Source organism: Alligator mississippiensis, chromosome 3, assembly GCF_030867095.1.
Source record: "Alligator mississippiensis isolate rAllMis1 chromosome 3, rAllMis1, whole genome shotgun sequence".
Lineage (NCBI taxonomy): Eukaryota > Metazoa > Chordata > Crocodylia > Alligatoridae > Alligator > Alligator mississippiensis.
This window is the reverse complement of record NC_081826.1, coordinates 68,206,523-68,219,929: the sequence shown is the minus strand read 5'-3', so window position 1 is coordinate 68,219,929 and position 13,407 is coordinate 68,206,523. Positions and strand designations below refer to the sequence as shown.

At 44.7% G+C, this 13,407-nt stretch overlaps 1 protein-coding gene across 1 annotated transcript in view; it reads left to right on the top strand.

The window, feature by feature from the left end:
- RAB2A (RAB2A, member RAS oncogene family) overlaps nucleotides 1–13,407 on the top strand; it is an 82,863-nt gene that overhangs the window by 60,188 nt on the left and 9,268 nt on the right. The window contains exon 6 of the mRNA XM_006270725.3: nucleotides 1,997–2,108. Within this exon, the coding sequence (XP_006270787.1) occupies nucleotides 1,997–2,108 (112 nt within the window). The remainder of the gene's footprint in view (nucleotides 1–1,996; nucleotides 2,109–13,407) is intronic.

Sequence of the window (13,407 nt, the reverse complement as noted above, 5' to 3'; positions counted from 1 at the left end):
CACCCCTTCCCTCCCTCTGCCTCTTCCCCCACAACAGATTTACCAGCAGGATGCTGCTGGGCTGCGCTCCTGGCAGTCTGCATGCTGTACTGAGACTGTAGCTGCGCACATGCATGGGGACATTTATTGGTGACATTCAGCCACATCAGCCAAAAAAAGTCAACTGCTGATACTGTCAATTTTCATTATATCGGTGCCGATCTGATATGGGACCAACGTATCTGTGCACCTCTACCATTAACGAATGGAACTTGCATTCGCTCTTTGGTAGGGGGAGGCAGGCAGATGCCTGTACTGGCTGAGGCCAGAAAGTGGGAGGCACTCCCACACACATCCCAGCCTATCAGATGTTGCCAAGAGCAGCTGACCCCAGCCAAGCTGGGGCCATCCATGGTTGCCTGTCCGACACATGCCGCCAACCCCCTACTTTCAGGGGGAGGCAGGAGGGAGCCAACACAGAATCTCTCCCCAGCCTTGTGGCAGTGGAGGGGGGGGGCAGTAAAGGCCCCTGCCCTAGTACCAGCCCCTCCAATCTGGGGTCTGCACAGCTGGGAAGAGCCCATATGGTGGGGGCTTTCCCCCTGCCCAGCTGGTATAGGTTGCGCAGCTCCACCCCCATGAGTTGGTGCATTTGACCTGGAGGGTGGGGGGAGAAGTCAGGAATTGAGCCCCCACCCCTAGTCCCAGTCCCACCAAGCTGGGGTCTGCACAGCTTGGGGAAACCCATGTGATGGGGGCTTTCCCCCTGCCTGGCTGGGTCACACTGTACAGCCCTGCCCCTGCAAGTCAGTGCCTCTGACCTGTGGGGGGGTGTGGAAATGGAGCCCCCTGCCCTGGTTCTAACACTTCCAAGCTGGGGTCTGCACAGCTGGGAGAAGCCCCATGCCATGGGGCTCTCCCCCAAGCAGGGCGCTGTCCCAGAGACCCCAGGTCCAGGGGGCTAGGACCAGGGCAGGGTGCTCCATTCCCCAACCCTCTCCCTTTCCTTCTCCCCTCCCCCTCATTGCAGGTCAGAGGTAATGACTCATGGGGGGAAGAGCTGTGCAGCCTGACCAGGTGTGGGGGAGAGACCCCACAGCATTGGGTTTCCCCCAGCTAGGCGAACCCCCAGCTCTGGGGTTCCCCTCAGCTGGGCAGCCACCCAGCTTGGGGGTGGGGGTGGGCGAGGGATGGACTGGGACCAAGGTTGTGGGCTTTTTTCTGTTCCCACCCCCCTTGCAAGTCAGAGGCAGTGACTTGCAGGGGGAGGGAGGAGGCTGCGCAGCCCATTCTGGCCAGGCAAAAACCCCCTTAGTGCAGGACTCCTGCCAGCTGTGCAGACCCCAGCTTAGGGGGGAAACCCCCCCAGGGTGGGGGGTTCTGTTCCTCTGCCTCCCTGCCTCCCCCCCCCACTACCCCACCTGGCTGACAGGTGCAGGTAAGATGCAGGCTGGGGAGCAGAGGCTTTGCTGCCTCAGCTCCACGACAGCCCAGGGATAGAACCAACCTGGCTCAGCCAGAGCAGAAAAGCACTGCTGCAGACTAGCCCACCTGCACTGAAAGGGAGGGTTAGCAGGGGACCGCAAAGCATTCTAAGATGTTGGGGGACTGCAACCTTACTTGAGTTGGGAGGGGATCTGGAACAGAAATTCAATAAACCGGTCTAATATAAAATGATTAAATCGGATACTGCATCCATCCAGGTCTGTTTTAAACTGGGTTCTGTCATTTTGAAACTAGTCCATGAGTGCTGAATTTCTGTTCTGCTACAGGTTTAGGCTGGTTTCCAAACGCTTATACGTGCTAACGTATAATTTCTGTACCTAGCCAAGAGTATCCCTTATGGTATTGGTGCTGTACTTCTACTAATTTGACTTCAAATAAAGATTCTAACAAGTATGAATGGCTCCCTTGATGAGATGCAAATGAATGTGACATGACTAGAAGCATCTCTAAAGGTTACTACTTGCAGTATAGTCTCATTCAAGTAAGTAACTCTCTTGCTTTGTCATCTTAGTGATTTAGAATCTAGAAGAGAAGTGAGAAAAGAAGAAGGTGAAGCATTTGCGCGAGAGCATGGACTCATCTTTATGGAGACTTCTGCCAAAACTGCTTCTAATGTAGAGGAGGTAATTAACATTTCTGTTGATAATCTTTTAATAGAATGGTTGATTTTAAGTTGCTGTCCTTTAATGCTTATGCGTTTAAATTCCACATTCTTTTACATGCACCATTTTGAATTCTGTTACTCATCCCTTTTTAAAATTACTTGAAACCCTAATATTAATTTTAATTTAAAAACTGTTTGTACAGTGTAGTGTAGGTTGTCTTAAGTTACTGAGAATGTAGAGATTACCCTTTGTGCCATGATGGTTTTCTACAAATATATATGGATCGACTTTAATTTCTACCTTTCATAGCATGCCTAGTAAACATGTATTGGTGGAGTACAGAGGGGGATGCCTCCAATTCTGAAATATTCCAAAATCAAAAATGTCTGCTTCCCTTCTGCTCTCCTCCCCCCCCCCCTCCCCCAGAAGAAAAGCCCCATATAAAATACTGGAAGAGAGTTTTAACTAACTTTACCATTTACCTCTCCTTTTGTTAGGGTTTTTTGTGTTAGCTAGCACACTGTAATGACTGTTCATTTCGATTTTGGCATCCCTTACGTACTGTTGAAAAATACCTTTCTAGTTGTGCCCTAACTAATGCACCTCTTATTATGAGAGAGAAACACAAAGCAAAACTACTTCACCTCAGGGAAGCTAAAAAGACCCCTTAACTACCTTGCTCCCAGAAGCATCAGCAGAAGTGCCATTTGTCTAGTCTAGGGAAGTTAGATACAAACTTTAAACCAGGCTGCCTCCACATGTGCCTCCTAATTTCAAGAGTGGAGCTTTAAGGAAAAACCCTTAGTTACATAAACAGAATTAAGATAGCACTAGGTGGTAAGATGGATCATGTTCACTAAATAGTGCTACTTCCTGCAACTGTATATATTCTGGTGTATCAGCTAGGGTGTATGCTTTTCAAGGGATGGTGTCATCTGCTTCCTGGATCCGGGGGCTGCCCCATGATTGGTCCCTTTCATCAGTGCTTCATATCACACTTAATTTCAGGGTGTGACATGATGTTAGAGTAAGAGTCTGAGACTGGGAAACTTTTCCAAAATAGGACTACTTTGGACCATGTGCAGCCCAGCTGCATGTGCATCCTGTGAACATTGCAGGTTCAGGGGGAGCCCAAGATCTGGGGCTCCCCTTTCCATTAAAATGCTCACAGTGCAGCCCACATGCTGGGGTGTTGGTTGTAGCTGTGACACTCCCTCTGCCTGAAGAACAGTGTTTTTACCCAAAAGCTTGCAAAGGAGAATTTCCAACTATTTTAGTTCGTCTAATAAAAGACGCAAGATTTACCCAAAGGACATTGTCTGCCCACATGCTGGGACATTTTAAAGCTACATGATGCATATAGGCCTTACAACTTTTAGATGTCCCAGCTTGTGGGTTGCACCTTTAACAGGTCATGGTGCAGCTGTGTCCTGGGCAGGGGGCTTCATCCTGCCTGGTCTACTGTGTCCTGGACCTAGAGACAGCCCTGGGTCCTAGACACATCCACCTCCTGCCCCTTGAAAGGCATGCAGTGCAGCCCAAACACCAGGACATTTAAAGCTGCAGAGCTTGCCTTACAGGGTGGCACTTGGGGCAGCCCATGGGTTTGGGACACATGTCCAATCCCGCCGATCAGCTGGATCTGGTACTGGGTCTCCATTTTGGGACCCCTTTGCCCTGGCAAACACAATCTGGGATTAGATCCCGTTGTGCGATTTAAATTAACATCTGTCAGGGTTCTTCAGAATTAGGTAATTCTCTTTGGTCAAGATTCATAGATTCATAGATGTTAGGATCGGAAGGGACCTCAATAGATCATCGAGTCCAACCCCCTGCATTAAGCAGGAAAGAGTGCTGGGTCTAGATGACCCCAGCTAGATGCTTATCTAACCTCCTCTTGAAGACCCCCAGGGTAGGGGAGAGCACCACCTCCCTTGGGAGCCCGTTCCAGACCTCGGCCACTAACTGTGAAGAAGTTCTTCCTAATGTCCAATCTAAATCTGCTCTCTGCTAGCTTGTGGCCATTATTTCTTGTAACCCCCGGGGGCGCCTTGGTGAATAAATACTCACCAATTCCCTTCTTTGCCCCTGTGATGAACTTATAGGCAGCCACAAGGTCGCCTCTCAACCTTCTCTTGCGGAGGCTGAAAAGGTCCAGTTTCTCTAGTCTCTCCTCGTAGGGCTTGGTCTGTAGGCCCTTAACCATATGAGTGGCCCTTCTCTGGACCCTCTCCAGGTTATCCGCATCCTTCTTGAAGTGTGGCACCCAGAATTGCATGCAGTACTCCAACTGCGGTCTGACCAGCGCCCGATAGAGGGGAAGTATCACTTCCTTGGACCTATTCGTCATGCATCTGCTGATGCACGATAAAGTGCCATTGGCTTTTTTGATGGCTTCGTCACACTGCTGACTCATGTTCATCTTGGAGTCCACTAGGACTCCAAGATCCCTTTCCACTTCCGTGCCACCCAGCAGGTCATTCCCTAGGCTGTAGGCGTGCTGGATGTTTTTCCTCCCTAGGTGCAGCACTTTGCATTTCTCCTTGTTGAACTGCATCCTGTTGTTTTCTGCCCACTTGTCCAACCTGTCCAGGTCTGCCTGCAGCTGTTCCCTGCCCTCCGGCGTGTCCATTTCTCCCCATAGCTTTGTGTCATCTGCAAACTTGGACAGAGTACATTTCACTCCCTCGTCCAAGTCACTGATGAAGACATTAAAGAGTATCGGTCCAAGGACCGAGCCCTGCGGGACCCCACTGCCCACACTCTTCCAGGTCGAGACTGACCCATCCACCATGACTGTCTGGGTGCGACCCTCTAGCCAATTCGCCACCCACCGGGCTGTGTAGTCATCCACGTCACAGCCTCTTAACTTGTTCACCAGTATGGGGTGGGGTACCGTATCGAAGGCCTTCCTGAAGTCTAAGTATACGACATCCACCCCTCCTCCTGTGTCCAGGCGTTTCATAACCTGGTCATAAAAAGAGACTAGATTGGTCAGGCACGATCTGCCTGCCACGAATCCGTGCTGGTTTCCCCTCAGCATAATTTGCCCTGCTGGGCTGTCACAAATGTGAACCTTGATAATTTTTTCAAAGACTTTACCAAGGATGGAGGTGAGACTGACCGGCCTATAGTTGCCCGGGTCCTCCTTCCTCCCCTTTTTGAAAATGGGGACCACATTAGCCCTTTTCCAGTCCTCTGGGACTTGGCCCGTGCACCACGAGCGTTCAAATATTCCCGCCAGTGGCTCTGCAATGATGTCAGCCAGTGCCTTCTGCACCCTCGGATGGAGCTCATCCAGGCCTGCCGACTTAAAGGCATCCAGTTCTTCCAAGTGACTCTGCACCATCTCAGGATCTACGCATGGAAGTCTGGCGCCTTGCTGCTGCCTCTCTACAACCCCAGTGAGAGACTTGTTGTGTCCCTCACTTAGGAACACTGAGGCAAAGAACTCGTTGAGGAGTTCAGCCTTGTCCCCCCTGTCTGTCACCAATTGTTTCTGCCCATTTAGCAGGGGTCCTATTCCTCTCTGGGCCTTCCTTTTACTCCCTATATATCTAAAAAACAATTTCTTATTGTCTTTTACTTGGGTTGCCATCCTCAGCTCCATGGTAGCTTTGGCCCGCCTAACTGCCTCCCTACAAGCACAAGCAGAGGAGGTATATTCGTCTTTAGTGATCTCTTCCTGTTTCCACTTTTTTTGTGCTCCCCTTTTGGCCCTTAGGCTGCCCTGGATTTCTGTGGTCACCCAGGGAAGCCTCCTGGCCCCTTTCCCTCTTTTGCCTCGCTCGGGGATCGTCTTGCTTTGTGCCCGAAGGATCGTTTCCTTAAGGCACAGCCACCCTTCTTGGGCTCCCATCACTTCAAAACTCCTACTCTGCAGTGCATCCTTGACTAATCGCCTGAGTTCATTGAGATCAGCCTTCCTAAAGTCTAGCACTTTCACCCTACTAGTTACCTTACCCACTCGACATCTTATGGTGAATTCTATTATTAGGTGATCACTGTCCCCCAGATGGCTACCGATCTGGAGGTCCCCTACCATGTCATCCCCCATTGCCATTACCAGATCCAGTATGGCATTCCCCCTAGTGGGACCATGTACCTCCTGTGTCAGATGGAGGTCCTGTACACAGGTTAGAAACCTGCGTGAGCGGTGGGACTTTGCTGTCTGTGACTCCCAGCAAATGTCCGGGTAGTTTAGGTCCCCCATGACTACCGCCTCTTTAGCTTTTATGGTCTCCAAGAGTTGCCTCAGGAGCCCCGAATCTCTTTCTTCCCCATGATGTGGGGGTCTGTAGCAGACCCCTACCACCAAATCCCTTTCTCCTTGCCCCCCATGTAGCCTAACCCACAATCCTTCTACTTCCTCATCCTTGGATTCCATCTTGATGGGGGTTGATGTATTTTGCTCATTGACAATATATTGCTCTAGGTGCTTGTCTCTTGGGCTGGGGAGAATTAAGAGAGTTCCTGATTGTTATGAATATATTGATTTTTTTGGGAAATCTTTAGAAATTGCTGGAAATTATCCTGTTTCATAAAAATGATAAACTTCTATTTTAATGATATTTGCAAACAATGCCAAATTAAGGTACGGTGTGAGTGGAAAATAATTAAAAGGACCTAGAGAAGTAAAAAATGTGGGCAGGGAATACTACAACTTTTGACTGGTTTATGAAAACAAGATAATAGATTCAGGAACTACTAAAGGGAAGTATGTACAGAAGTGTACACAAGGTATGAAAACAGGTCAGTTTTTGGTTGTTTTTTTTAATTGATGAAGTATGAGCAGTCTGTGCTGCTTTGAGCTACATAAACAAAAGTTGTCACATCATAGGCAAGGGAGGTAAATATAGTGCTTCCACAAAGCATTATTGAGATTGGGTACCCAGAACAAGTACTTTGTTAGAAACACAGCACTAAAGAGACATCAAAAAATTTGAAGGTGTCCAAAAAAGAGATTACTGACCTGAAGGTATTAATTAAAAAAAAAGGAATTATAAAGATCTAAAGGACAGATCCAGTAAGCCCTCTAAACTCAAAATTTCTGTTTACTTAAGGGTGATAGGACAGTCTACAGGTATTTTGAATGATGTAAGCACCAAGCAGGGTGAGAAACTTTTTTAAGGTGATCCAGCTGGAATTAATGAGATTAAATTAAGCAAAAGAAATGTAGGCCACCTTGTGGGAGCACTTATCTTAGTGGTGACTTTTAGATTAATTTTCCACAGGAATTGGTAGAATCCTAATGACTGGGGAAAAGAAAGTTTGGAATAGTACCCCCCCTCCTCCCCCTCCTAAACTTGGATTCTGCACTGACCAAGGGAACAGACCTGACTTAATAAACCTGTAATATTTAACTTCTGTGATTTCTTATGTCTGTTGGATTGTTACAACCTCAGTTAATTCACATTAAAATAAGTTGCTGAGCAGATATACACCATTCTCATTGCCAATCTATGTATTTATCAAATACATTTCCAAACTGATTATTGAACCAAGCTGGCACACCATAACTGTGCCACAAGCCAATATATCATCTACAAAGTGGTTCTGCATGTCTTCTGTGCAGAGGATGCCTTCCTCTTATCTGAGACACCTTCCCATTTAGTAATATAGAAATAAGTGTGGTTGACTTCCCAAATTGGGGGCTTGATCCATAGTACTGAAGCCTCCCCCACCCCACAAATTATGTAGGCAACCTTTATATAAATTATATTTATGCAGCTTAAGAAATACTTGGAAGCGGACACATTGAGCCTTTAGTTTAAAACACAAAAATTCTAACTTAGGCACACAAAAAAAGGGGGGGGGGGACTAAAGTGTTATTGTGTGTGCCTTTTGTCAATTTAAAAACGGAAAAAATATTTAAAAGCAGACTTTGACAACACAGTAGCTTTTGCTACTTTATAAAGACTGGCATAAATGTGGATGTACAAATGGGTTGGCTATTAGAACAGCCTAAGCACTAGTCAGTTGCCTGGTGGTGCACTGTTTTACCTTGTTTTTAAAAAAGGAAAAAGAAATGTACACCAATACCACATCAGGTTAATGAAGCTGGGAGTAAGAGAGATTTGGTCAGATTTGAAGTACATTGGCAGGGTCGCATGCAGAGGAACATTCAGGAGTTCTCAATGCAGAACATGGTTGGTGAATAAATTTAAAACTTCAGGACCTAATGTTGTTGTTCGCTTCATAAAATATGAAGGCCTAAGTGACCAGCATGGGTATTGAAGTCTCCAAAAGTAAGGGAGAGAGTTTTGGTGTTAAGTTATTTCTGCATACTAAATTCTTATGCAACAGGGAAGTGTAGAGTTCTAGAGGTCTTTTTCCTGTATCGTGCCATGCTCTCAGGGGTATAACGCCAGTTTCTACCATTTATTCCTGGTGTCCAGGTCTGTTCAAGGTTTTGAATGCCACGTTGATGGTTGGACTTCTTTTTTTCTTGTCCTACATAAAGTTTTTCAAGGTCGTCATGTTATAGTCATTAGAGGTGCGCAGATGCATCAGTCCATATCTATGGGCACTGATAAAGGAAAATTGACGTTATCGGCAATCTTTTTTTTTTGGCTTATTTGGCCAATAATGTCACCAGTAAATGCCGCATGCATGCACAGATGCAGCATGTACGTGGTCAGCTCAGCAGTTTGTAGAGCAGCATCAGGCTGATAAGTCTTTTGGGGAGGAGGGAAGGGACAGTCAAGGCCCCTGCAGTGAGGGAGGCAGTGGGGCTGTGTGTGGAACAGACCTGCGATTGGTTCATAGGTGGGGAGGCTCCCACGGCTGCATGCACCCCTGGGGGAGCCATGAGGGACATATGCCCCCTGGATCTGTGCGTGAGGTGAGGGTAGGCTGCTGCTGTGGGCTAGGACTTTGGGTGGTGCCAAGCTCTTCCCACTGAGGGGTTTTGTGCTCCACCTGGGTGACGGTGGCACCTGGGGAGAGCTACAGGGGTCTCCCTCTCCCAGTGCTGCCACCCGCACCGAGCACAGCCCTGACCCATCTCTCTCTGTTTAGGAAAAGCCCAGCACTGCCCCTGGCCCTAGCCCGCAGCAGCAGCCTGCCCTTGCTCCACGCACAGATCCAGAGGCCATGTGCCACCCATGGCTCCCCCAGGCGTGTATGCAGTCATGGGAGCCCCTGTGCCCCCTGGACAAGCTGCTTGCGGCTCTGTCCTGTGCCCAGCCCCAGCCACACTCTCTCCCTCACTACTCTCATGAACTTGGGCGGGGGGAGGAATCTAGAAAGTTTCCTGGTTTTCCCTTTTTTCCCTTCCGTTCTCCCTGCCCTTGCAAGGCAGTATCACTAGTAATATCAAGATCAATCAAATGGCTGTTACCTTTTGTTCCTGAAATTATTCAGTTGCATTCTATGGTTACTTCCTTCAAAATCTAGTCAGTGACCAGGGTGAACTCTTGCTTTACTCTGTCACTGACTGACTGATCACAGTCTCTGATTGCACATTCAGTGTTATATAAATCTAATTTGGCTTATTTTTTACTAATATTCCAAAGTATGCTACAATTTTTTTAAGGTAGCCTCTGCATAGTCTATCAAAGATCTTATGATTATTGCAAGAAGTGGCTAGTACACCATACCCATGGGGAAAAAAAATATGACTCAAAGGCTGCCTTCTTCACTCTTCCCAACTTGAGATCAGTTTGTTTTTTGATACATGCAACATCATTCTGGCCGGTAATTTTCCTAGATGCTGAAAATAATGTGATTTCTCTCTAGTTATTCCAGTTGGCAAAGTCACACTTCTTTGGCAATTTTACTGTAAACCCTCTTTCTATTGTACTGGATTTTTTTTTCATTCCATGTTCTATTTTAAAAGATGATCTGGAGGGCTGTGTTGTTACTTGCTTTAAACATCTCTTCAATAATGTTATCCTCTCCAACTGCATCTCCAGTATTATGGTTACTGCTGGCTTTTCTAACTTATGCCATTGTAATGTTTCATGATTCTATAACGAGCTCTAGTAGTAGGCATTTGATATATGTTTCTATTTGGTCATTCACTTGGTTCATTTTAAGATATCCTGAAAATGTTCTGCCTATCATCCATTCATTTGGGGGGGGGGGGGGGGGGGTTGTAATAAATGGGGTTGCAAGATTCACAGAAGTTTGATTACAACAGTGAGGCTTGGACCAGAAAGTGACCCAAAATGGCACTGCAAATTCAGAAAGGGAGTGACCATTGAAAAAGATGGGGAGCTGCCTAAAGCTCTGTATTCTTTTTGTCACTTACTTGAGTTTTCTCCTCTTTTAGCAACATGCTATGGGGTGCCACTTAACATTAGCACTGTTAGATGTGCAAACACTGGTGCATGATTCATAAGATTCAATCTAGAAATTTCAAATAGAAATCCATGGTATCAAAAATATTTTGACCTGTTATGGTCTTTTGAAGTTCTTTGCAATAGAAAAATGGTTTAATTTTTTTTCTGTAATCCAAGAATGAGTGAAATGGCATTGTCTGAGGGGTGCCTTAAATTTAAACAGATTGAGAACCATTGCTCTAGGTAGCATTCTGGTATCTTCCCACAAAGAATCAATATCTTGGTTTTCTTCAGTTGACACCTTTAGGATTATGAACCCATTCTTTAGTGTTTATATCTTTTAATTAAGAACAGTTGAGTCATCATTGTCCTCTAACCTTCCTCATCCTCTTGAATTTTGCCTTCAATTTTGCAACATAAGTGCTCATGTCTACATGCAGTTTCATCTCATCTGTGAAATCACCATCTCTAACCTCATATAGGTTTTCTTAGAAAACTAAGAGCTGGCAATATCTGAGGGGGACCTCAAGTCTTTTGAGAGGTACCTTGAGTCTAAATGGGTTGAGAGCCACTAGGCTAGATGTATTCTGGTGTGGCTTCTGGTGGTTTGTTTTTGTGGGCATTTTTGTTCATTGTATGAGATGGGTTTCCTAGCCCTGTGCACAGCCTTAGATTAATGAGGCTTTATTGATCATTACAGCTATCCATTTGTAGAAGTCCCACATTTGCCATCAAGGGTATACACTTTAGTAGCTTCAGATGTTCCAAGTCCAGACTTAAGTCCACTAGAACTATGACTTCTAAACACAGTGGTGTATTAATACAGTGACTTAATAGTGGATTTGATATTTACAATGAAATCTCAGAATAGATTAAACCCAACAGTTCACAATTTGGTCTTTAGAGCACCGGGTCTGGTGTATGAGAACTGACTGGTCACGTGATGCTGATCTTTGTTTCCTGCTGTTAAATTGCATTAGAGGATGCTAAAAATATCTCATTAGAAAAATATCTTTTATAATATTAATTATCCGTGTAAGCAATTCGTGTATGGTTTCTACAGGGATAATATTCAATCATAAATGAAAGGTAAGGTGGCCTACACGACAACTCAGAACTGATTCAAACCTTTTTTTTTAAAGACGCCTTTTAACTAGACTAAATTCTTATTAGAACTCAGCCTTTCCCTAATGTAAACCTTTTTTCAAAGCATATTATACTGTTCTTCTAAGATATGCTTATTTGTCTGATTTTGTTTTTAAATGTTAATCAGAGGGGAACAGCTATTCAACGTATTAATTTTGCTAGTGAAATTCTACTTAACATGAGGGTTTTGTGTAATTGAGAGTGTAATGTTAGGTGTTTTAAATGTAAGACTTGAATATGGGATGGTACTTTTTAAACTATGGGAGGATTGGAAATTTGTGAAGACTAGAACTGGCTAAATAGCAGAGTGTACAGTTTTATGGAGATTTTTTAAATTTAATTTCTTTGGGGTTTTTTTTTTTAATTGTGCTGTACTGCCAACCTCCCAGATCCTTGCAGCTCCTCACTAAAATAGATATTCATATCTTTTTCAATGGTGAGAGAACATTGTGGTGAAACTGGCAGAAATGTCTGTTTCACTGGGAAGTTGCAAAGTTTTTTTCCAGAACAGCCTCTCCAGAGATCCTGAAGCCTGTTCCAGTCCTGCAAACAGGAGGCATGGAAGTTCTGGGGACCCTGGCTCCAGCTGAAGTTCTTGGGGCTTTCAGGCTCCTTGTTACAGAGTCAGGAGACAAGCCCTTAGCTGATCATGTTTTTTAGACTCCATAGTAAAGAACCTAGAAATGCTTGCATGGCTAGCTGTTCCTGAGTTGAGTCCTGGAATTCTTCCAGGCAGATTTCCCCAGGACCAAGGACCTGAAGCTTGCACATCCCCACTGGAAAACAGAGCAGTGAGGCAGTGTGTGTAAATGTTTGGGTCCCCAGCTCTTGGTCAGGTCAGGTTTCCAGATCTAGGGCAAGCCACCAAGAATTCATTGCAAGGTCTGACTTAAAAGTGTTTTGAATCTGAGTTGTATCAAAGAAACCATTTCAGGCTTATTAACAAGTCGGTATTCTCTTTAAAAGAATTTTGTTGTAGTACTACTAACCAGGTATAATGAATGACAACAACTATGCAAGTTTGCTATATTTTTTCTCTATTTTCCACCTGAAAATATATTTGGCTTCAGTGACTATCTGAAGCACACCCTTTAGTTAGTCATACATTAATACCACAGCATCTCTGTTTTATCTTAATATTTAATGGAGGGAGGGGGAAAGGTGAGAAATGTAACTCCAGGAATTAACTAATTTAAGATCTTAACTAAATATGGCTAAAAGTCATATTTGTCTGGCTGGCATTTTGTAACTTACTTTTACATTTTTTCATTGTTGCATCTAATACTGTAGCATTTAAGATATAAATGTGATGGTATTGCAGATAGTTGACCAGCCAGTTCATTCAGATTTCCAGTGATGCGGTTTGAATATGACCACCAGATGGCAGCATGTTACATGAACAGAAAATGTCATTGTTACATTTTTGAGTTTTCAGCAGAGGAAGTGTTCTTTTCATTAAATGAAAACAGAAATATAAATACTTTTCCATTATTGTGTTCATGGACCTTTAAAAATCAATAATAATTCATTTAATTATTAGCTTTGCAACAGTAATCATCCTTATAGTTATTGCAGAGACCCTCATTAAAAGGTTCATCATTGCAACAAGCTTCAGAGGCAGAGAGGTGCCATTATCCTTACTTTTATAAATAGGAAAAGTGAACCACTAAGAAGTGATTTGCCCAATGTGTTTAACCTGTGGTAAAGTCATGGCTAGAACCCAGATTATCTGAGTCCATATCAAATGTTTTAAACAAAATAATTTCTCTGGATGTATTCTTGACGTGAGTACAAAGACGGATATAGGCAATGTTACTTATCCAGATATGAATTTCCAAGGTAATAGAAAGGGGAGTTCATTACTTGTAAAGCATATTAACCCATTT